Here is a 25,295-nt window from a genome sequence, read left to right as displayed (position 1 = left end):
TGGTAATATATTATCGTTCATTTCCAGTGTCTCTTGTGTTGCTATCTTGAATGCAGGGAATGGATTTGGGGGCTCCTCCTGTTTATACATTATACAGATGAGTGGCTCTATTATGCAAAATAAAGTTCACTGTTATGTATAAGCTAACAAATGTTTGGTACTTTTATTCTCAGGCCAGGACAGAAATCCTGTGGTTTGACAGTTGCAGTTGGAAACTAGCAGAGGTTTACTGGAACACGGGATGACAAAGAAAGCACTGGGGAGAAAAGTTCTTCTATTTCTACTTCACTGGGTTCATGAGGCATCATGATTTGAAGGACGGATTTGGACTACAGAGCTTGTATGGACTTTGGAAATCTACATATTAAATGAGGCATATCCATTTGTTTGCAATATATGCTGCATTTGCTGATGGAAAAAAAATGATCTGCTTTTAGAAGTCGCTAATCTGGGGAATCTAAAAGCCACATATATTTGGAAATGACTGGAATTTAGAGAAGAAACGTCGGAATTCTTCATGCATGTTATCTCTATTTTAGATGCATTAATCTCATAATAGCATGCAGCATTGTAAAGTGCAACTGTAGTCATGGCATTGTGCCACCTTTTAAACGATGCATCATTGAGCTTTGCTACCAACATAGCTATACGTCTAAAGAGGATTTCCAGCAAAACAACATCAGACATACTTGGATTGAAAGATGCTTCTTGCCCAAAGATGCCACTGACTATTATGTGAAGGCATGAACAGATTTGTGGATTGCAGTCTGTCCTGTGGCATAGTTTCATGCAACGGGCACTTTGGCTTGGATTTAAGAATCTGTTGTCTTCAGTGAAACCTAAGATGTGCTCTTGATTTGGACCTGTCTCAGAAGGTAGTCTGTAAAATGGCTCAGACCAGCTTGCTGCAGGGGAAACAGTTTTATTGCAGAGAATGGGTTTTTCACAAACTACAGCACTGCCTCCAGGAAAAGACGAGCTTCAGCAATAGCTCTGCCAACAAACCGTCCATTGTGCTGAATTCTGGGTCTAATGCTTGTGTTGTCCCTGGCAAGGGAGCATCCTGGGGTGTATTGTTAGTAGGAGGTCCTGGTAGTGGCAAGACAGCAGTTTGTACTGAATTATTATGGCCAAGCTCACCTGCAAACTTACAAAGAGGTTTACATCACCAAGCACTAGCCTTCCATTTTTGTAGAGCTCAGGACTCTGATACGCTCTGTGTGGGGAGGTTTATTAGAAGCTTAGTTACCCAGATCTGTCAGAGTGGACTGATTCAGGGTTACGAGGACAAAGTGAGAGATCCAGCTGTTCAAAGTCTCCTGCAACCTGGGGAATGTGAGAGAAACCCTGCTGAAGCTTTTAAAAGGTAATAAATGACACTTGAGTATGTTTCTTTCATACTGCTTGAGCAAATAAGGTGCTTTCATAAAAACAGAAAAATTGCTTTTCATGTGGGTGGTATTTTCTCCTTACAGGAGTTGCTCAAATAAGGCCTGTGGAAAAAAGTTCACATGGAAAGATAAATATTGGGCATGGTATCCTGAGAAATTGGTGTGAATCACATTCTAGATTGGCATCTTCTGATAACTCTGGGACTGGGAGTTGGGAGGGGAAGAAGAAACATGAAAGGTAGTTAAAGATTAGAATGTCTCCATGGTTATATTGATAGAAGCCCTTGTTTTTAAAGATAAATACCTGTGCAAAGTTTTCGCAGTGGCTTTCTGGAAACTACAGTAGAGGAAAAACCAAACAAAAACCTGGCCAAGGTCATGTTGATCAAAGCATGCGCTCTAGTGCTATCTTGTTGATGTTTCATTTTCAATTATAGTTTATGTTCAAGTATAATTTGAAGTTTATTCAAGATGGGAAAGTGTTACAAAGTGTTGATATTGCTGCCAAAAAATCTGATATACCTTTTTTCAGCTATAGTGTGAAAGGATGAAAAGCTGATGGGAGCATTTTATTTCTGAGTAAAGGTGCTTCTATCTAAAAACCTGAAATTCTTCCTTTGTGGAAATGGAAAAACTAACAAAAGTTGTAGGAAAAAAAAAAGTAGTATCTTGAGCACACATCATTCAATAAAAGCTGTTCTGAAACTTTACAATATTTGAAGATTACTCTGTTATATTGTCTGCAAAATAACCATAATTTATAAAGTAGATTTTTGGGGCTATTTCATTTGAGTTGGATTTGCCGAAACCTGGACAATGGTATACCTGTAAAGAACTTGCATTTAAACAAAATGCATTATTAACAATAATTTTTAATATATTAGGCTTCGTAAATATATAAGTAACTGTTCAGTGATAGCATTCTTGATTTGAAGGCCTGCAGGAATACTTTAAAATATGGCAACAGTGTGAGTAAATGCAGAATCATTATTGAAAATGAAACATATTGAATCACTTGATGGTCTGACTGTGTAAGTCTTATTGTTAAACTTTATCTTGATATGCATTAGATATGGAGCAACAGTGGATATTTAAAGCTTACTATAATTTGCCAAGTCAGAGGAGGACTATAAAGAATATAAGCTATGATGGGATTTTATATTTGTGAAATTTTAGATATAACCAGGGGGAGAAAATCTTCATTGATAGCTATGGTTTGTAATTCTTCAATGTTCTAGATCAGAGCTGACTCCAGATCTTTTATGTCAAGGATCTCATTAGTACTCCACTGTATATTCACTGGTGAGGAATTGGGAATCTATAATCCAAAGCTCTTAGGAGGTATCGTGGACCTTATTTTCTGTGGTAATGAAAATATTAGTGATGGAGGCCTGCATCCTATATAGTGCTTTCACATATGTGAGTAATCATTATGCACTTTCCAATGAGGAGAATTTCTCCCTCCAAATCAGAAGGTAAAAGAACAATAAATAGAAGAACTGTAATACTTTAATTGTTGATGAGGAATAAATAGTATTTCCCCCTACTTAGTTCCATTCATATAGAAATTGATGGGAGTTCCACCTCTCCTCAGTTACTTGCTGCTTTACAATTGATTTTGGTTGACTTATACAGGCCTTTCCTGGTGTGGACTGTTAACATTTTTCATATGTAGTCTTTTTTCTACATCAGTGTTTCTCAACTTTGGCAGCTTGAAGATGGGTGGACGTCAACTCCCAGAATCTGACACATCTTCAAGCTACCAAGGTTGAGAAACACTGATCTATATGGAATGCTTGTGCAACAGTCTTCCAGATGTTTGTATATGGAACTGGGTAAGTCCTAAGTGAAAGAACAACCTCAAGTGAAATGAACATCATAGGTATATTTGTGAAATACTCTACAAAATTTCTGTTTGATCGATTGCCTTAATGGTTGTACTTGTCTGTCTGCTCAGTTACTCCTAACACTTTCTGTGCCTAGAAGCAGTCTTTTATTATTTATAAGCTAAATGATTTACTTTTATTATCTGTTACTTCTTTTTGGAGCCATTGTGACATCAACTTGATAAAAATCCTCTTGGAAAGGCTGTGCTACTTTTATGATTCTACAGCACCTACTACAATAATGCTAAGGAAGTACTGAATAATAGCTATTTGTTTCTTTAATATAATCCTGTTTAGGTGATATTGTGGATTAAGAAAGTGTAGGAAACTATGGTTTTCTACCTGAAGTCCCAGCAGATGTATGGTGAGTGATGAGGGATATTGAAAGTTGCTAGTCAAAATGCTGATTTGATCAGCATTTGGAGGGCCATATGTTCCTTACCAGTTTAGCTATATTTAGTTTGAATCTTCCCCCTGCCAAAACTGCACACATAATTTACATTTATTCTGCATTTATAGCTAGAGGTTATTAAAAGAGTGAAAACATAAAAAAAAACTTGCTAGTCAAGCCATACACTATGTTCTTCATCCCTGACTGAGTAGTAACACTGAAAAAGAAATGGCATCTGAATTTGATTTCCAAATCTTAATGCCATTTTTCTGACTTTTATTTTATTTTATTATTTATTTTATTTATTAGATTTTTATACCGCCCCCTCTCCCGAAGGACTTACCATCAGAATCTCAAGAAGAGGTTTTCATTTCTTTGCAAACTTTAAAAGCACCAACAGTTATTATGGCTAGCAACATTGATGATGGAGAAACTCAGGAGAATATCTTGTTGATCTCGTACCGTATTTCAGAAACTGCTTGTTTCTCCAAAACCTAAGAATTATTTTATTCTGCTCCATACTAAAGTCTTGGTTGCAGGTTACTGCAGCTTTAAAAACCTGTAAACAAAGCTGCAGCTTGAAGTTCTCTTTTTGGAATGCCTATAAAGTAAATCAGTCAATCTTCTCTCTAATAAAACCACAAACTAGAAATGGAGTTTGAATCTTTTGTTGCAACACAACAAAAATGAGAGTAATTTCTGTTTTACAGAGACATGTTAGAAATGTGAAATTTGTGTGCTTTAACATGTAAATAAGAATGCTTCCTAGAGATATATTTTAAGACCTTAAGACATGTGTAACTTTATAAAAAAGGGAGGTAACAAAGGCTATTAATGGACGCTGAGAAAATAATATTCATCACCGATAATTTTCATAGTCTTTTATGGAACAAGTTAATCTGAAAGTCCCAGTGATTCCATTGAATGCTTTAAAACACATAATACCAACATTATAAAGTACCATAATATGTAACCAGACAATAATTTGAGCAGTTATCATTCTCCAATTTAGGACCTTTCACATTCATTTGTTATATAATTCCCAACCAACCTCCAGTACTGGCTGAGTTGAAGAAGTCCTAGATCATATGAGAGCATAAGGTTGGGGAAAACTTCTTCATGTCTTAGTTTGCTCACGTGGGAGTTTCCAAATGTGTGGTATTGGTGCAGAGGTGTTCAAATTGTTCAGGCTAGTCCAAACATGCACCTGTGTGATGGGAATCTTTACACAGTGTTTATATTCTGAGAGCAAGTCTTAATAACTTTCTAACAGAGATAATAAAATGCATTTACATGCCTTAGGTGTTCTGATGACATTTAGGAAAGGGTATAAGACCTTAAAAGCCCTTCAGTTTGCTGAGAAAATTTTGTTATCCAATTCCAATTTACAGTTCCCTTTAGAGCTGCCGGTACTGGATGTTCTTTGAACTGGACAACTATACTGGAATCATATGCAGCACATTCAAAATGTAGGATTATTCTTCTATTCAGCTAGTTAAATATAGTGGAATTCAGAATAGTAAACTTACATAGAAAGAAAATATATGGATGTGCCATGTATAACTTTTATTATTATTTAATTTTATTTTTAGCTCATCTTTATTACTTTTCCAAATAACTCAAGGTAGCCAATCAATAGGCTTTCCTCTTCCTATTTTCCCTTCCACAACAACCTGGTAAAGTGAGCTGGGCTGAGAGAGAGTGACTGACTCAAAGTCACCCAGACAGCTTTCATATCTAAGGCAGGACTAGAACTCAGTTTCCTGGTTTCTAGCCAGATGCCTTAAATACTAGGCTGAACTGGCTCTTGTCAGATGAAAAGGTAGTATAAAACACATTATTACTACAGGACAACTGAGATCCAGTTTCCTAAGATGATTCTATGTATTTGTCGTTGTTGCATTATAAGATCTATTGACATGATTTAGGTTGTAGCTTGAAAAGAAATTCTATAAATAGCAAGTCATATATTTTAAAGACATGTCTATACCAAACCAGTTCATATATTATGTGGTTTTCTGAATAGTAGTTTCCTGACTAAACTACAATTTGCTGGATGTGCACAATATGTTGCTATCAAACAAATCATATTATAGAGGAGTTTGATTTTAGATTTTATGGTGGTGATTTCTTAAGGTTCTGTAAATATTGAACTGGAAGGCTTAAGTCCATTTGTGGGCTGCATACACTGAAAGTGTGATTACTAGAAATAATTTTCTTTTTCTATCTTATTAAAATCATTAAGTAGATGACTGATAACTCGGTAATATTAACAATATTTAAGTGTACACTGAGTGTAAATGTAACAAAAATTTAGCTTTTGTTCTATTACTTTTTAGGTACAGCTATCAGTCTAGGAGAATTAAAATCCACAGTGGACTTAATTGAGTATGAAAACCTAGCCAGTATCTCACAATTTTCTGTGGCCATTTGTTTCTTAGCTTGCATTAGCAAGCTTGTATTCGCAAGCTGTATTCGCCTCATGATTAGCTGAATGTAATCATTTGATTGAAGTTTGTGTACATTTACACAAGAATATCAATAAGTTGAAAAAGTATTACATTTATACTGCAGTTTTCGTTTTCAGATGGAACTGTCCAAAATGTTATAACTTCATCTCTACTGGCAGGAAAATGGCAGGAATTAAACTTTTGCTGTCCAGTGCCAACTAAACCTCTTCTTGGTTTTGCCTTCTACAGAAAAAGAGCTTCCTTCAATTCCAACTTAAGCAGTGGTGGGTTGCTACCAGTTCACCCCGGATCGGGTGAACCAGTAGCGGTGGTGGCGAGAGGCTCTGCCCACCTGCCCGGATAATTCTGCACATGCGCAGAAGCTTCTGCACATGAACAGAAGCATTGCCCAAGTGTGCGCACCCGCAAGCAAACCAGTAGTGACGGGTTTGAAACCCGCCCCTGATCTTAAGCCATATTTTTTTTTAAAGAAAAGTTAGAAGCTTCAGAATGAAGATTTGCACCAAGATTAAAGTTATCTCTGCCAATTCTAATTCCAGGGTGTCCTTTGGTTCACTGAGAAGTTTCCCCAGGTATAATCCGGGAAGACTGTTTAGGAACAGAATGGAAAAGAGAAACAAAAATGGACCCTTCCAGGCCAGTTACTATTGACAGGACTGGTTTTTTCCAATCCACAGGGCTAAGAACAAAGTCTTGAGCTCTTTGTTCTTATTCTCTACTCTTGCATAAGAGAAAGCTCATATCAGCCTCTCTTTTGGCAATTATTTCCTTTTCTTCTCCCTACAGTTTTTCTCTCCTTGTTTAACCTGTGGCCTAAGACAGAGTTGAGGGAAATCCTACTGTTCCACAGATCAATCATATTGCTAGCCAGGGAAATTTGACCATCATTCATTGTAATGCTATTCTGGTACCTAAACCACTTTCTTAAAAAGCGCCATTTTTTAGGCAGAACGTTCATTGCATCTGAGTTTGCCTGCTTTCCTGCAACATTGATTCGGTTCTGTGAAGAGACTGCATTTCAGGGTAAGTGACTGAATTCAAAGAATTTTTTTTATTAAAAAAATAATTTATTGCACTTCTCAATAAAAAAGAGCAGCCCTTGAATCTTTCCAGAGCATATTTAGGGCATACAAACAATATAGGAAGTCTGGTATGAAAAAACATTGACAAAGATATGAGTTCCATTCTAAAGGTTATGTTATAATATTGCAGTATTCTGATTAGTTCATAAATATTTTCTCATTTATAAACTATGCAGAATAACGCAAACTCTGCATGACAGCAATATAAGAAACATTAGTGCCATTCCATTTTTCCTTTTTATTACATCCCCATAATTGCTTTTGTCTACAAGTTAGTTCTTAATGCTTTTCTGATCAGTGATGGGACAATTCTTGAAAGAGCTTCTAAATGTTACCCATAGGGATTAAACAAAACACATAGTTGGATGTATTAAAGACAACTTTAATTTTAAAATAAAGATGAATGTAAAAGGATGGTTAACAGAGAGGTAATCAACACTTATTAACATAAGTGTGATTTTTTTTCTTTGTTACCATATTTATTTCTAATACGTATTGTAGTTCTAAATAAATTCAGTGGAGCTTTCAGTTATGTGCGTGTATGTGTGTGATAAGGCTTGGTTTGATCGAGAATAAAAATATTGCATTGACTAGGTGAAAACCATTGTTTTATTCAGAATCAAATTCCTTCAGATGTACATGTGTGTGTATTTCCTGTGTACGTGTTGTTCCTAGCAATTTTTTTTTTCTCATAGAATTTTAGATTGGTTCTTGGAACTCCCTTTTATTTCAGGAGAGATTTGTTGGTCTGAGCATGCTATAAAAGGCAGATTTGAAATAGTGGGAATAATGTTAGTGGGAAACAATTAAAATATGTTTCACTTCTCCTATAGCTCTCTCTCTAAGAACTTTTGCAAAGTAGTATTTGATATAAACTAACTGGAACAGTGATATTCCTCGAGTTGATAAAACATTTTGGGTTTAGATTTTTTTATTAAGGCGAAGTTTTTTTGTGTGCTGTTTTTGCAGTTTCAATGTCTTTGCACAAACCACACAGTCATACATACATATATTCACACAATATTATTAAAGCTTGTAACCTCAACATGACTATGTCATCTTCTGGCTTCAGAGTTTGGGACAAAGTTCTGGAGAAAATCTTGATGCAGAAGTGTGCTTTTTGAAGGAGCTTTTTGAAGACTAGTGAATAACTTCCACAACTCTTACTTGTGATTTTACACAAGCCACTCACTTTTTTGTCTACATTAGTAACATTTAAATACTTGGTTCAGAAAAACTACAATCCATACAAGATAAAATTTCTTTTACCTTCTTATGTTTTTGTTTGTTTGCTTGCTTGCTTGCTTGCTTTTCTCTGCAAATGCAATACAGGATAACTAAGTCAAACAGTATCAACAGAAAGTTTCCAACTTCAGCTTCACATAATCATTGGCCAGTAAAGGAACAGCTGTAAACTTCTGGATTCTGTGTGTTGCTCTGGGACTGCCAAAGTGTGGGAAGACATTTTTTGAATTAACACTGAGTCATACAGATGTGGATTTCTGGGTTAAAAGGTCTCTTGAGTAATTGTAAGCAAAATGCTCTAAGCAAAAACCAGCTATTTGCTTTCCACAGTATTTCATGTTTTGACATACTTGGATTGTCTTATTTTTGTTTTTAATTCTTTTTGTTTTTAATTTATGGAGGTACACTGGAAAATAAAATAGCAAATGTTTTCTCCCTCTGGCTGTTACTTGGAGCTGGTTGAGGGAATGAAGAGAACTAGAGAAACTTATGTAAATTTATGTTCTCTATGTGTTTATAATGATTTCATTTTCAGGAGAATTCTAGATGTGGTAGTATATAATGCAGACACATTAAAAATGTCAGGGTAATGATTTAAGAGCTGACCAACTGCTACAATAATGGAGAATGAGTCAGCAAGGTGTTTGGGCTGATATCACTTTAAGAGCCTGTAATAAGAAGAAGCCCTGTGTGCTTCCGTGCTGTAATTGTTGATTGCTGTTTGTTTGAGGTCTGACTAAAGTATGTGTATGTATATATTCTTTGAGGATATAACCATTATTTAAATACAAGCTTCTGTTTACTGTATTTGCTCCTGGGTTGTCTCATATGGTCACACTGTGCCCACTCTTGAGAAAAGAAATGTTACGATGCACTTTCAAGCTGCAATTGCAAAAACAAAAACCTGAAAGCCACTCCTTGGCTTCAGCTTTGTAGGAAAAGAGGTATAGTTTAATCTTAGTTTCTTACACATTACATCTTCAGATCAATTTGTTTTGGCTTTTGAAAAAATGTATAAGTAACCCATTCTTTTCTTATTTTCTTGAAAGGTGTCCCAGGGCAATCTTCCTTCATCTTTTTAGTTACCCAATTTTTCAGAAGGTCATTCTTTCAGCAATGTTTGGCATGAAGAATAACTTGGAAAATTATGAATAAGCCATTCTACTTTGTGTTGTCTGCTTTTATTTTTTATTAGCATGAAACATAATTTGAGAATAAATAAATAAGAATTGCACCCTAAGATGTATGGAATTGTACATTATAGACATTGTAATACCTATAATTCCAAAGCAGTTTTGTTACCATTTACATCGAGATGCCTGTTCTAACACATGCGAAGAAATAGCATGCAATAGATTAACTGGTTATCTAAAAATCTAAAAGTTAACTTTAAACTTTAAAACTTAACTTTAACTGCACCAATTACCTAAGAATTAGCCAGACTGACCCATATATACATGTATAATTACAGTGTTGGATTTTGCTTGTTTGCTATATTAAGACCTTAAGCATTTTGTCTCATTAGTGTCTTATCCCAATATTGACCATATTGCTTATGGCTGCTCTACATCGATGATCAGTTCATCAACCACTAGTAGTGTGATGGCTTTGATTTTAACATCATGATGATTTTGCTATTTTAAACTCACTTTTTCAAAACTCTTATAAATGTGTTTTATTTAGGAACCTGAAATCATATATATTGTAGTAGAGTTTAATTATTAGCATTATTGAGATTTATGCTGCATTTGATTATTTGCAGTGATTTCTTAAATTATTTGTTAATAATTAAATATTAGAGGAAGAGTGAATAACTAGTTTAGGGGCAAAAGTGAAAAGCTAAATCATGCCTGTATGTAATTTGAGTAATCTGTAGAAAATAACAAATTTTAAAGTTTAGAATTAGAAGCTATTGTAAACAACAGTGAGAAAGTTATTGCAAACTATCATTAAAATTTAAATTATATTTGCACACAATATTAAATCAGAAGATGGTCTTAGTGCCATCCTTCATCTTGGTTTATTCCTTCATATGATGATGTAAACAAACCTAGAACAGGTTAAATTTTTGTTTTGTTCACATTAGAGTTAATAGCCTACTGTATCTAAATAAGTCATAACTCAGGATTCTAAAATTTTATTTTGTTTGGATTTATGTAATATAATGCTAGGGTTTTTCATATTTTGCAAATAGAGAAGCAAGGAAAAATAAATGGAATATATGATTCGTCCACAATGCAATTTAGGAAAGCAGGGGTTATAATTTAATATTATACATAAATTTAACCATAGCACTTTTTTGCTATGTTCCATGTCCCTATGTGTGCACATACACAGTGCACAGTGTTAAAATGTGTACAGCTAGAGAGATAAAAAAAATACAAAAAGAGCTAAAAGGATTTCATTTTCTATTTCTGCACATTCAAATGCCCTTGAAACCTAAATATTCAGAGCTAGGTATCACAGAATGAGGAACAATTATCTTTCTGTCTTGACCACTTTAATGTCATTTAAAAGACAAGACAAAGTATGATTTAGGTGTTAATTTAAAGAGCATAAGTGTAACCATAGTAGAATGGACTATTTTACAACATTGACAAAAATAGTATATTTGTGTTAATTATTAAAATTAGACAGTATTAACTTTAGAGAATATGGACAGAATATCAGAGTAAAAGAAATGTCTAATTAAAATGATGTAAAAGGGTGATATAGCTAAGATAGAAATAATAACTATTATTATTTCTGCTATTCTGGGTAAGAGCCAGTAGTCTTCAGCTCTGAGATATCATCAAGTGAACTAGCATCTTCTGCACACAAATAATCTGATTTAGTATGGATCCAAGTCCCTTTTGATTAATGAGTAAGACATGGTTTCTTCCACAAATTTACTAAATGAGAATTTAGGCTGATCAAAATCTTTCCATCCAATGCTTTATAGACTGAGTTGAAAGAGTAGAAATGATGCAGTGATGTCTGGGGTTGAGTTAGGGGTGTGAATATAGAAATTTTGTAATTATAAATATTTCACCTATGGAAAAACATTTTATAGTTTATGGTTGCTGAAAACTAATTTCTATTAAGTTTTTGTTACAGACTCTGATGTGCATGAGAAATTTGAATTAATGGATTTCTCTGCTAGATCTCTCCTCCTGTTCTACTTATCCATTAAGAGAGAAGTATCTAATTGCCATACATGGTAGTGCTAAATACTGCCATAGATATAAATCAAAATGGTATAGACAAAGAATTTGGCTTGCTTTAGCATATATTATGATGCAGAGAAGTACTTTTGACTGGAAGAGGTCAAATAAGATATTTTGAATTGCATGTTACCATAAATGGAAAGATATTGTATGTGCTATAATATTTCATTTTTAAAGCATGTCATAATAAACTTGTATTTCTCTATTGTTACTGACTGTTTTAGTATAAATTACAGGACTTTGGATGGCTTATGTTTAACATCTTAATGATTTGTAAAGGGATAAAGCAGAAGTATATTTAAAATAACCTATGGCTAAAGGAAATGTATATAAGGATATATCACAGCTAGACTAATGTGGAATGCTGAATTTGAACAGAACAGAATTACAGAGTTGGAAGGGACCTTGGAATTCTTCTAGTCCAGCCCCCTGCTTAGGCAGGAAGCCTTACACCACTTCAGACAAATGGTTATTCAATCTCTTCTTAAAAACTTCCACTGCATTTACAACTTCTGGAGGCAAGTTGTTCCACTGATTAATAGTTATAACTGTCAGGAAATTTTTCCTTAGTTCTAGGTTGCTTCTGTCCTTGATTAGTTTCCACCCATTGCTTCTTGTCCTTTGGTGCTTTGGAGAATAGCTTGACTCCCTCTTCTTTGTGGCAGCCCCTGAGATATTGGAACACTGCTCGTCCTTCTTTTCATCAGACTAGACATACCCAGTTTCTGCAACCATTCTTCATATGTTTTAGCCTCCAGTCCCTAATCTGTTGCTCTTCTCTGCACTCTTTCTAGAGTCTCCACATCTTTTTTACATCATGGTGACCAAAACTGGATGTAGTATTCAAAGTGTGGCCTTACCAAGGCATAATAAAGTGGTATTAACACTTCACGTGATCTTGATTCTATCCCTCTGTTTATGCAGCCTAGAACTGTGTTGGCTTTTTTGGTAGCTGGCTCATATTTAAATCGTTGCACACTGCTGTCTCATATTTAAATCGTTGTCCACTATGACTCCAAGATCACCCTCACAGTTAGTACTATTGAGGTTTCCATGATGATTCAAGGTTGAAGTATTGCAAATCCCAAAGTAGCTCTTGAAAGATAGTCCGTAAATTAAGAGGACCCAGAATTTGGAGGCATGCATCATGAGGTTTTTAGTTTTGGAAGTATCATGCCATTTCTATGTGAAACAGCTACCCTGGACAAATCTGTGTACAGCTTACAAGCTATCACCAGAACAAAGTCTATCTCCCACTCTCCAATCTTTAGCAAGTCACTTTTACTGTTCCTCTTTAAATATGTATAAAATCAATAATAAATTCTGCTTCTTTTTTTCCTTACTTTGAAATATTTTGTGAATGGTGAAGAAAATTTTGGATATGTTCCTTTCTTGTGATAGTTTAGAAAGGTGCTTAAAGCAAATTTATTCATTTATTACATGTTTCCTTGAATGTAGCATTTCTATTTTGTTTTTAATCTGTGACACGTTAATATGTGACTTTGAAAAATTTTACATTTTTAAAATTGGCACTGCTAAAGTAGTATATGACATATATGAAGGGAAGAGAATATATATTCAGACCTTTGAGTGAGCCTGAAGCAAATGAGTGAAAAATTTAGATATCCTCCTTTGAAGACAAAGAAAATTTGACCTATTGAAGAAATTTGTAGCCTTTCCTAGAAATAGACACTGCACTGTGTTGATATTGATCTGACCAGTTCCACCAGTATCTCCTTGCCCCAGAATACAGAGGGAAATATAATACAGTTTTGAAGCTAATATTCATAGGTTTTCGTCTCATTTTAATTAGTTGAAAGGAAAAATGTAAATTACCGTATTTTCCGGCATATAAGACGACTGGGCATATAAGACAACCCCCAACTTTTCCTGTTAAAATATAGGGTTTGGGCTATACTCGCCGTATAAGACTACCCCTCTTCCAATGCACACCAAATAAAAATTAAAAAACATCAACTGGCTCACCCACAATGTAAAAGCAGCTGTGCTAGACCAAAATGGCCCCTGCAACAAGCAGGAACCTCACACAGCCACAAAAAGCCACAAAAAACAACTTTCACACTTTACACACACACAACACAACAAAACTGGCTCACCCACAATGTAAAAGCAGCTGTGCTAGACCCAAAATGGCCCCTGCAATAAGCAGGAATCTCACACAGCCACAAAAAGCCCAAAAAAACAACTTTCACCCCTTACACACACAAAATTCCACATACAGCTTTGTGAGATTTTGTGTGTTTGTGTAGTTAGAGTGAAACAATACAGAAACACACTAAATCTCAGAAAGCTGCACAAATATTATTTTATTTTATTTTATTATTTTTATATGAAAACTAAATTTAAAACTTCCTAAACTTTAAATGGCTAGGTCTAAAAAAGAACAACTAAAAAAAAAACCCAATTAACTATTTTTTTTAAAGCTCCCAAAGGGGAAAAAACTTACCCAATAGAACAGGGGTCTCCAACCTTGGCAACTTTAAGACTTGTAGACTTCAACTCCCAGAATTCCTCAGCCAGCTTTGTTTTGCTGGCTGAGGAATTCTGGGAGTTGAAGTCCACAACTCCCTGCCTGCTTGATTGCAGGCAGGGAGTGGCTTGCTGATGGAATGGATTCAGGCAACCGAAGCAAGGCAAGCGTTGCGACTAGCAGCTAAGGTAAGCAAGCTGGAGGGGGAAAACTTTTTTTCTTTTACATGGCTCTGGCGATCCCAGCTGCGATGCCTGATTAGCAGGCAATTTACCTGGGATTGTCAGAGCTTGGATCGCCAGAGCCATGTAAAAGGAAAAAAGTTTTTCCTTTTACATGGCTCTGGCGATCCCAGCTACGTTGCCTGATTAGCAGGCAACGCAGCTGGGATCGCCAGAGCTTGGATCGCCAGAGCCATTTAAGGCTCATCAGAGCCTTTCGGGTTGGTCTGCCTGGTTACAGGAGAACGACACCCGGCGTATAAGATGACCCCTGACTTTTGAGAAGATTTTCATGTGTTAAAAAGTCGTCTTATACGCCGAAAAATATGGTAATAGGAAATAGAAAATGGGGTGGAAGCAGGAGTGAAATTCAGCCGGTTCTATCCGGCTCAGGTAAACCGGTAGCGGCAGCTGCAGGAGGCTCCACCCACCCTTGCGGACGTCATGACATCACTTTTTTGTGACAGTTTTAAGGCTCTGCATATGTGCAGAAGGCTTTGCAGTGCGTGTACATCTGTGAACTGGTAGGGAAGATAAGTGAATTTCACCCCTGGTAGAGGTGGGAAAAGCTTAGTTATTTATTCCCTACTAATGAATAATGTACCTCTTACCCTTTGCAATATCTTCCTACCAAATGTTCAGATTGTTTTCCAACAGTTAAAGGAATGTAGAGTTGCAACAACTACAGCAAAAAAGGCAGTTTGCGCCTATAACATTCTTAAGAGTTTTTTTTAATTTTTAAAATTTAATTTTTTTAAAAAAAATAATTTTTAAAAGTATTTTTATTAAAAGTACAATAGATGAAGCCAGTTGATGGTTATGAAGCATTGGAGGAAACAAGAAGTGAAGGATAATTTCCAGGACTTGCATTGTGCTATTATTTCACAGCCATGCTGTAATGCAATTATTTTATTTGTACTCTTCAATGTTACACATTGCATATAACATTCTGCAGCTTTCTTGAAAATCAAAATCAGAAACTAGCAGCATTAGTTTTGGATGAAAGCTGTTTTTTTGGGGGGACATAAACCACAGCTTCACCAGTAGGTAAAACCATTATTACATGGTTTATTTCTGGGGGGGGGATTTTTTGAGGATTAAAAAACTGCAGTAAAAGCATCTAGAAGGGATTTTTTTCCTCCTTTTTCTATACACTTTTATTGCTTTATGTGTATGTTTCATTGTATCTTAGAAATATGATTCAAACAAATTGTTAAAATAAAAAAAGTATCTAGTGATATTCAGTGAGTGGTGCTTGTGGGTAAAGGACTCATCTATAGAAATAGCAACTACTGGCACGATGTGTCTTGGAAAGGATTGCTTGGATTCTTATGCATTAGTGACAGACATACTAAAATTTATCACATATCATTTTTTTCCAGTCTCAGAATGCTTTAAAAGTTCAGTTATTGGTGAAAGTAATACACAGCTATCTTGGAAAAATGGTGTAAGAAGTACAGGTAGTCCTCGACTTAAAACAGTTCATTTAGTGACCGTTCAAAATTATAATGGCACATTTTTCACCAGTTGCAACATTTATAGCATCCCCATGATCATGTAATCAAATTTCAGATGCTTGGCAACTGGTTCAGATTTATGACCGTTGCTGTGTTCCAGGGTCATGTGATCACCTTTTGCAACCTTTGATAAGCAAAGCCAATGGGGAAATCAGATTCACTTAACCATGTTACTAACTTATCAACTGCAGAGATTCACAGAACAACTGTGGCAAGAAAGGTCCTAAAATGGGACAAAATTTGCTTAACAAATGTCTCACTTAACCACAGAAATGTTGGGCTCAATTGTGGTTGTAAGTCGAGGACTACCTGTAGTTCATTTTGATTTGAAACTAACTTCCTATGAATTTATAGCAGGAATGGTTGTCCTGTTGAATAACTTGTGAAATAAATTCAAATCACATTGCAGTTAGTAACTACAAAAATAACTTTCTAAATGTGCTGAAACACACCTTTTGCTGTAGGATCTCTGGTTTGGGGAAACTGATGGCAACTACAATCTTTAATTGGTTTTTGATTATGTAACACCAAGTTGTTGTCAATGTTTAGCAATCACATAGACTTATCTTCTCCAGAATGTCCTCATCCTGCCCCATGATCTGTCCCTGTCCACGCACACACACAAACACAGCCAGCCAAGGGTTAAGGAAGCACGTGGCACACACCCAGGTCTTTATCTCCAACTTGGCAGCGATATACACACCGTCTGCCAAGTGCTTTTTATTTCCACAGAAACAGAAAGATAATATACTCAGCGTACAAGAGTCCAACAGAAAATAATATTCCTCTCCGCAGTTTCGGACGATGCTTTAGTGACTATCCAAGGTTTATTTTTGTTCGTCACAGGGATCACTGGCCACCACCCTCTATTATATAGTCTCTGGGGTGTGGTCCAGTGACTCAGTTCTAATCCCTAGCACGCCTCCTGAGCTGCTGCAATCGTTTATCACGCCTTCGGAGGCGTGCGTCCAGGAATGATGTCTCTCCTTCACTCTCATCCGAGACACCTGTCTCCCTGCTAATCTCCTCTCCCTCGGCCGGCACCTGAGACAGTGCCAGAGGGGAGGGGCTGGAGAGGGAGGCCTGGCTGACTCCTCTTCCTTATGCTCGGAGCTTTCTTCTTCCGATGGGATAGGCTCAGAGGGCGGGGCAACAACAGCCCTTCATGTCACCCAGTGGTGTTCCCATTGCCTCTATAATCAAGTTCATCATCCTTGTTGCTTATTTTTCTTTTTCTTTCTATTATTCTCAAGGGAGCCAGGACTTAGTGTGTTCAAAATATGATAATTTGTGCTATGATTAATTTGTTTGTTCACCTGTCTATCCATACTATTCTCAAGAATTTTTTGCACCGTCAACATTTACAAGCATCAATATTTCTTCTATCCTGCATAATATATATGTTGCTTTTTTAATCACTAAAATAGTAATTATTTCTATGTGAAACTGAGAGGAGAGAGGTCACAATTGTCAGTATTTCCAGTCAGATCAATGTTGATGAATGCTTAAAATATCAAAATTAATTATATGTAACAATGTGCTATTAAAAAGAGCCAATTATATAGTCTGGTCAATTTTTTGGTTGATAAGTTGCAAAAACAAAATGGTGAAGCCTGTGTTGATATCTGAGCAAAATTAACTTGGAACTCCACAGCAGTGAAACCTCTTAGCTTTGTCCAGTTAATTATATTCAACTATAGTTGAGTATAGTTTCTTTGCTAAAGGTGATAATTTCCTAATCAATTTATCATTAGAGAGGCTTGAAACAGCTTGCCTTCTGGCTTATTATGTTCAATTGATTTTCCCTTGGCTCTTTTCTAAGACTGGCAAATTTAACTAATTTCACTTAAAAGAATCTGTAGACTACAGTGTACTTCCAGTCCCGATTCCTTTCTATGTTCAAGAATTGAGATTAGACAGTATGATACAATAATGCCATTTCAAATAATGTTCATAAAGCGACAGCAGGCAATTCTACTTAAATAGAATAATCCAATGTCTGAAAGCAGTGCAGGAATCAGGTCATATAGAATACAGTGAACATTGGTGCTAATCAGATATTGGACATATAGTCATAGAAGAACATTCATTTTTCCAGAGTGAAGGACAATGAATAAAGCATTTAAATATTGTTTGGAAACAGTAGTGGGGTTCAAATTTTTTATTACCGGTTCTGTGGGCGTGGCTTGGTGGGCATGGCAGGGGAAGGATACTGTGAATTCTCCATTCCCTCCCCACTCCAGGGGAAGGTTACTGCAAAATCCCCATTTCCTCCTGATCAGCTGGAACTCGGGAGGTAGAGAATAGACAGGGGCAGGGCCAGTCAGAGATGGTATTTACCGGTTCTCCGACCTAGTCAAAACTTCCGCTACTGGTTCTCCAGAACTGGGCAGAACCTGCTGAAACCCACCCCTGTTTGGAAAGTTCATTGAATGGCATGTTGTTCTTCTCTAATCTGCCATGCTGGCTTGTGATCCAGTAATTTCTTCAGAGCCAGTTTGGTGCATTGGTTAAGGCATCAAAATAGAAGCCAGCTGATGAGTGCTAGTCACATCTTGTGTCCAAAGCCACACCTGGCTTTGGACACAAAGCCAACCAGGTTATCTTGGGCCAGTTGCAGACTCGTAGCCCTAGGAAGAAGGCAGTGACAAACCACTTCTGAAAAACCTTGCCAAGAAAACAGTAGGAACTGGTCCAGGCAGTTGCCAGGAGTTAAAAACTATTTCAAAGGCACACTTGAACACAAAGATTTTTCTCATGTTTTCAATAATGTGAATCAGAAAATAGCTTTTTAGTGGGCCCTGACATGGCGTTACATTATTTTGAGGACATTCCCTCCACCTGGTTAACTTTTATAGCCTTCTGAATTTTTTAACTTTATTTTTTCACTTTTACGCTGTATGTTTTAACTCATTTTATAAGCCTGTTTTTAACTGGGCTTCTAGACATGGGTTCATATTGCCCAGATTTTGATATAAGATGTGGGTATATAAATGTTTTAAATAAATACTGTGAAAAGGTGTACTATCCCTGCTACTGAAATTTGATAGTTTATCATGTTTTCATACTGCTTATGGCTTTTAATATCTTCATTTTCCCCTTGAATGAAGGGATTGTCAGAGCATAAAGTTATTTTACAACAGGTATTATTGATTCTGCATATTACTGACGACTGTGATTTGCCACATTGTGCAGTGACTGCATTTTCTGTACTGTACTGACTTTGAGGACAATCTAATGTAGATCATTACTAGAAGCCAATTATTCCTGCCTAGAAATAGTCATAGTTCATGTGGCAGGGCAGTTGAAGCTGGCCAAAATCAATCTAGGTCACTGTTGCTGTTACTATTATATCTTGTTAGAAAGGAAGCTGGAACTTTTATTTTTTGAAAGGCTGTAATCCGGTTCTCATAATTGGAAGTTATTATGCACAAGCAAACTATGCACTTGATAATCTTCAAGATTTCAATGTTTAATTTGTTTTCTCAATCTGCTGGTCTCTGGCTATAGTGGGGATTCAGTTTCCGGAAGTCTAAATTAGTGTGTCTAATACCTGCTTCGAGTTATGAAGAATTCTAATGCCAACTTATCACACTTGCATAATAAACAAATTGTAAAAGATTAAGGGTCCCCAACAATATCAAGAACATATTTTAATGTGTATAGCAGGGATAATTGGGCTTGGTGGCTCAGCAGACTAAAAGCATTGTGATTAACACCAGCTGTCTGCAATTACTGTAAATTCGAATCTCACCAGGCTCAAGGTTGACTCAGCCTTCCATCCTTTCTAAGGTAGGTAAAATGAGGACCCAATTTGTGGGGGCAATAAGCTGACTTTGTATAAATATACAAAAGTATGAAGGCTATTGCTTAACGTATTGTAAGCCGCCCTGAGTCTCCGAGAAGGGTGGCATATAAATCAAATTAAAAATAAAAAAATAATAATAATTTTTGTATGCATATATGCAAGTTCCACTGTCATATAATTTCTAATAATGTGACAGAATTTATTGGACTAATTCCAAGACATTTGTGGGCTATGTGTGCATATCCTTTCAAAGTTTAAAATAGCTTTTTTTCAATTTGTTTGATTGCTTTAGAAACTCTTTTGAAGTGTCTCTGAATACCTTCTATTGAACGAGATAAGGTGTAGAAATGCAGACATAGCTGGGAAAGAACAGCTTCTGAAGCAGCTATAAAAGCCTGGAAAAATTGCAGATGCTTTCATTATTTGAAAATAGATGGTTTCCACATATTTATGCATGTTCTTTTTAAACCATTGATTAATTCTAGTATAATCTGTGCATGCATGATTTTTATATTTCTTCCTTTTTTGTTTCAGATGCATTTTGCTTCCACTTCTGGGAGCTAAGAGCCCCCAACAAAGTTACTTTCTCTTGGTGGATTCCGTAGATGAGGGGTGCAATATTGCTGAAGGTGACCAGACATCTACAGGATTATCTGGAACTATAGCTGAGCTTCTAGCTACTCACTATGAATTTTTCCCCCCATGGTTGCTGCTTCTCTGTTCTGCTCGAAAGCAGAATAAAACAGTCACAAAATTGTTTACAGGTAAGTACATGTTTTAATGACATTATTTCTCATTTGTACAGTGTTTTAAGAGGATTATATAAGAAGCAATACAGAAAGTATGAAGTATATATAAAAATTTTTATAACTACTGTATTTTTCGGATTATAAGGCACACCTACCTTTTTTGGTGAAGAAAACAAGAAAAAGAAATCTGCCTCTGCCTGCCAACAATTTTGCCTCTTTGCAGCAAACAGCAAACAGCCTGCTTTACTTTTATTTTCGTTTCCACCATAGCTTGATTAGCACACTGCTCCCAGCAATTTACATCCTTGCAGCAAACAGCAGAGGCCTGCGCAAAATAGCTGAGAGCAAAACAGCTGAGAGTTGGGAGGCTGATCCAATCAACTTGTGCTAATTAGGCTGTGCTGAAGCTGAAATGAGCTGTTTCTTCTATCTGCTTGCTGCAAGGAAATAAACTGCTGGGAGACAGAGGCCAAAGGGTGGGGGCCAGTGGATGGGCGGTGCTACATTTGGTGTATAAGACGCACCTAAATTTTCACCCCCTTTTAGGGTGGAAAAAGGTGCATCTTATAGTCCGAAAAATATGGTATACCATTAATTTATATGAACAATCTATATTCTTGGAATATGTTGTTTCAGATTTATATATTCCAGGTGTTACAACAGGTAGCACACCTGACTGACCTGATTGTTCGTTGACAAAAAGAACTTATATGGGATCAGACTTGGTTACAACAATTCTTATGAACCAAAATTAGGTCCTAACTACCCTGTTTCCCCCAAAATAAGACATCCCCTGATAATAAGACCAATCGGGCTTTTGAGCACATGGCAATAAGGCCAAACGCTTATTTCAGGGTTCAAAAAAATATAAGAAAAAAAAAGGTGTGGGTTGGGGGAATCTATGTCCCCTGGAAAAGATTGAAATACCTCCCTGTGACAGAGATATTAATTAACATTTGGAAGATATCGCACAAGAATTTATTTTGTTTTGTGTTGCATTTATTTCTTTGTTCCATTTTTACGGAATTATTTTTTCTATAATGAGCAAAAATTCACAAGTTGAAATGAATGAATCATAATTAAATTTCTAAAACAATAAAATGTATCGGTGCAGATATCAGATAGGTTGATTTAGCTAATAAAAGAAGAGAGGGAGGGATCATCTGGTCATCTAACTAATCTAGAATTGCTTTATAATCACGTAGTAGAAATCATGGAATCTAAACAAACATTTTGCATAATCATGTCTTGTTGTATGTGTATATATGTATATGGTTAAAGAAGATTTTCCTTAAAACTACCCGCAGCTATTTTAGGTTTTCCTCAATGATGAAGTGTAAGAGTGAACATATGCAAAGCTATGCAACATGCTCATTCATTTGTTTTACCTTTGCTATTTGTCTCTATTGCATAACTTTCTTACCTTATCCTACTTCACTATTACACAGAAAAATGTTTACACATATATACATCTGTCCTCAAATATGATCCAAAATCCTCAATTTTCTAGAAATCTAGAATAAGTCAATTTATTTGCAGAAGATGACAAGAAAGAAAGTCCAGTGGCTTAATGAACCCACCTGAATCTTTTCTGTTATAGAAATGTACAATCAAAGCTTTCAAGAGTATCTCCCAAAGTTATGTCTGTATGCAAGCATTAATATAACTGGTCTATGTCAACCAAGGTGTTGGGATAAGCCATGAAATATCAGGAAATCTGTGATTATCTGTTGAACTATTGGAGGCCATAAGAGACTCCTGAATATCATTTGTATGTTTATTAGAACAATCTTGTGTCATGGAGGAAGTAGGACAATGGGGAAATAGTATTAATTGTTGGACAGAATTAAGAATTAATGAGTTTTTCAAATGACCTGGTCATTATGGAATAGATCCATTGAGTTTGGGAAAGACTCTCTGGTCATGTGTTTTCTGGCCAGGTAATATATGATTGCTATGCACATAAACTGAGATATGTTTCTCTGAAGGCAAGCAAAATAAGACCACCAATGAGAAAAGGATACTGACACCTGTCCAGGATTAGAAGAGGAGATGTGGTGGGCTGCCCTTCAGAAGATAAGAAAAACTCTACTTGTCAATAGCCATGCAAACATTAATGGAAGGTGTAAATTAAAGTGGGCAGACACATGCAACGACTCAGTGGAGAATGCTGGGCATTAAGAAAATGGCTATGAACATTAAACATTATCTATACGATAATGGTGGAGGCACTAGTCAGACAGCAGTACTTAACATCCAATATAATATTGCTGACTATATAGATTTGTAAACAGCAATCTTTCTTCTCTTAAGTGTCTATACACTACTGCCCAGAGAATACATAACAAGTAGATAGAAGTAGTTGCTAAACTGAGAAATCAAATATTGCTTGGTTAAAAGAAATCTCATGGGATGATAATCAAGACGAGATAACACTAGTGAAAAGATGCGGCTTGTTCAAAAGATATATACCTTATAAAGAAGGAGGCAAAATGGCTCTGTATGTATAATAGCAATAGGCTTGTGAACAAATGTATACCCCAAAATAGGAAATCTTGTTGAAAGCATCAGCATCAAATTAAAAAGAAAAAGAAATAAAGCTGACACTATTGTAGAAATTTGCTGTTGGCTGCTTACCAAGGCAAAGGAAGAAGACATTCAAGTTGATTTAGGGAATAGTAGTAATGGATATATTCAAATGATTCTGATATCTGCTGAGAGGCTAGCAAGCCTTAAGAATTCTTTTTCCTCTTGCTGCCAATTTCTTTAAAAAAAAAATGGAAGAAGAAATTATGGTGCCAATTATTTTAGATTTAATACTAATAAGCAGAAAATAACCACTGGATAAATGAAAGGAATTTAACACCTTGTGAGAAAACAATAACATCAAAACAACATAGAATGTCTTGAAATCTGGAAGGAGAAATAAATTGGTAAATGAACTTCCAAAACCAGATTCTAAACATTCCCTATTATAAGAAAACATGAGAAAAGCATTTAAGACTTTAATAGATAACTGTAGAGTACATGTTATAATTAGGCCCAGTTCAGTCTAGTGATGAAGTGGCATAAAACTTAAGTCCTGGTTCTGTCCAGCCAGAGATGATCTTGGGCTAAACACACATACTCAGTCCTAGGAAGGAGGCAACAGTAAACTATTTTTGAAATCTTGCCAAAAAACTGCAGGCAGTAGTTAGGGTGATCACCAGGAGTCAACCACACACACACACACACAGATAAGTAGGTCACAGATAAGTTGAGAAACAACACAAAAAATAAAGAAAGAAGTTGACTCAAGATGTGATACAAAAGGAAGAATAAAAATTGGCAGCTTATTGTTATAGTAAAGGAGCCAGAAAATCCAAACCTCAAAATGAGATGAGGCTAATAAACACTCTAAAGTACTGAAACAACAAAGATCACCAAACTGCAATTAAAAGACCAAAAAAAAAAAAAAAGCTGATTTTGAGAAAGAATAAGAACAAGCTGTGAAACAGTGTTATGTGGAACAGATGTGGACTTGCTCTCTCTCTGGAAGATTAGTGATAATAGACTTTATTAAAGAAGCAAACTTTAGGAACAGATTTCCACTTTTGAAATTCTTACATTCACACTCACCTTTTTTTAAAAAAAATTATGCTATGAAGCATTCACTGTGGAACAGCATCCATTTACTGTAGCTTGCATACCAAGTAGCATCCTATATTTAAACTTTATTAAATGAAAAACCACAACTTTGTGGTAATAGTTTGTAGACAACCATATGGTCCAACTTTACATTAGAAAATTCCAAGAGCCTTTCCTCTACCTTAGTCTTGTATTCTAAATTCAATACCATCTTTAACTTGTCTGATTAAATTTGCTTTATATCTGACATTTCTTCAATAACATTTTTTGGAAATAGTCTGTTCAGAGAAACAGACATTATTAATGACATGGTTGATATTGTGGCTACCATTTTCTGATTCTATTTTTTCTCCTTCACTATTTTTCTTGTCTCAAGCATCTTGTAGGAAATTCTCTGTCTAAAACATTTAATCTCACCTAGTGTACAGTTCCTGAAATCATAAAATTATGTTGTGTCATATAAAAACCAAAACAGGATGTATTTTCCATAAGAAATTGTTTGTCCTTTATAATTAATTCCAAAATCTTACTGTAAGTTTCAATATTTCAATTTTATCTGGATCCTTAGTCCATTTATAACTTTTAAAGATGAAAATCTTATTTAGTTTTTTGCTGTTTATATCAGACTTCTTAAATTATTAAGCTTATAATTAGTTTTCTTTCATTCAGGAATGAAGATAGATTCACCAGGTATTTTCAAACTTGTCATACACAAGGTGTCTAATAGCTCACAAGTAGTTAATGAGTTATTTATGAAAGTGATTAGAAAGTGAGACTTGCGTCCTTTAAAGATCTCCATTGTGGTTGCAAACAAGATAGCAAACAAAATTCTGGTATGCATCACTAGAGGGATCAGCAGCAGGAAAAAAGATCCTAATCCTGCTATATAGAGCTTTAGTTAGACCCATTTGGAATGGAGACCTCACTTTAAAAAAAAATAATAATCAGGTTGAGTGAGCCCAGAGATGGGCAACAAGAATGGTGAAAGTCTCAGGGACAAAATATATCAGGAGAAATTGGAGGAACTAAATATGTACAGCCTGCAGAATAGAAGAGAAAGTGGGGGACATGACTGAAACCTTTTATATTAAGAGTATGATTAAGGTTCTAGGAGGCTTTCAATATTAAGCAAAAATCAAGAACATGGCTTAACTGTAACCTGACAGGAGGAAGATTCAAAACTAATGTTAGACAGTATTAGTTCACAGAA

At 35.8% G+C, this 25,295-nt stretch overlaps 1 protein-coding gene across 1 annotated transcript in view; it reads left to right on the top strand.

Annotated features, from left to right (window-relative positions):
- The first annotated feature begins 693 nt into the window (after positions 1 to 693).
- ANKRD50 (ankyrin repeat domain containing 50) overlaps positions 694 to 25,295 on the top strand; it is a 40,534-nt gene continuing 15,932 nt past the window's right edge. Inside the window, exons 1-2 of the mRNA XM_070948163.1 lie at positions 694 to 1,366; positions 20,244 to 20,473. Of these exons, the coding sequence (XP_070804264.1) occupies positions 888 to 1,366; positions 20,244 to 20,473 (709 nt within the window). The 5' untranslated portion in view covers positions 694 to 887. The remainder of the gene's footprint in view (positions 1,367 to 20,243; positions 20,474 to 25,295) is intronic.

This window comes from Pituophis catenifer, unplaced genomic scaffold (assembly GCF_029215685.1).
Source record: "Pituophis catenifer annectens isolate HBS135680 unplaced genomic scaffold, rPitCat1.0.hap2 SCAF_8, whole genome shotgun sequence".
Taxonomy (NCBI): Eukaryota; Metazoa; Chordata; class Lepidosauria; order Squamata; family Colubridae; genus Pituophis; species Pituophis catenifer.
This window is presented reverse-complemented; position numbering and strand designations above follow the sequence as displayed.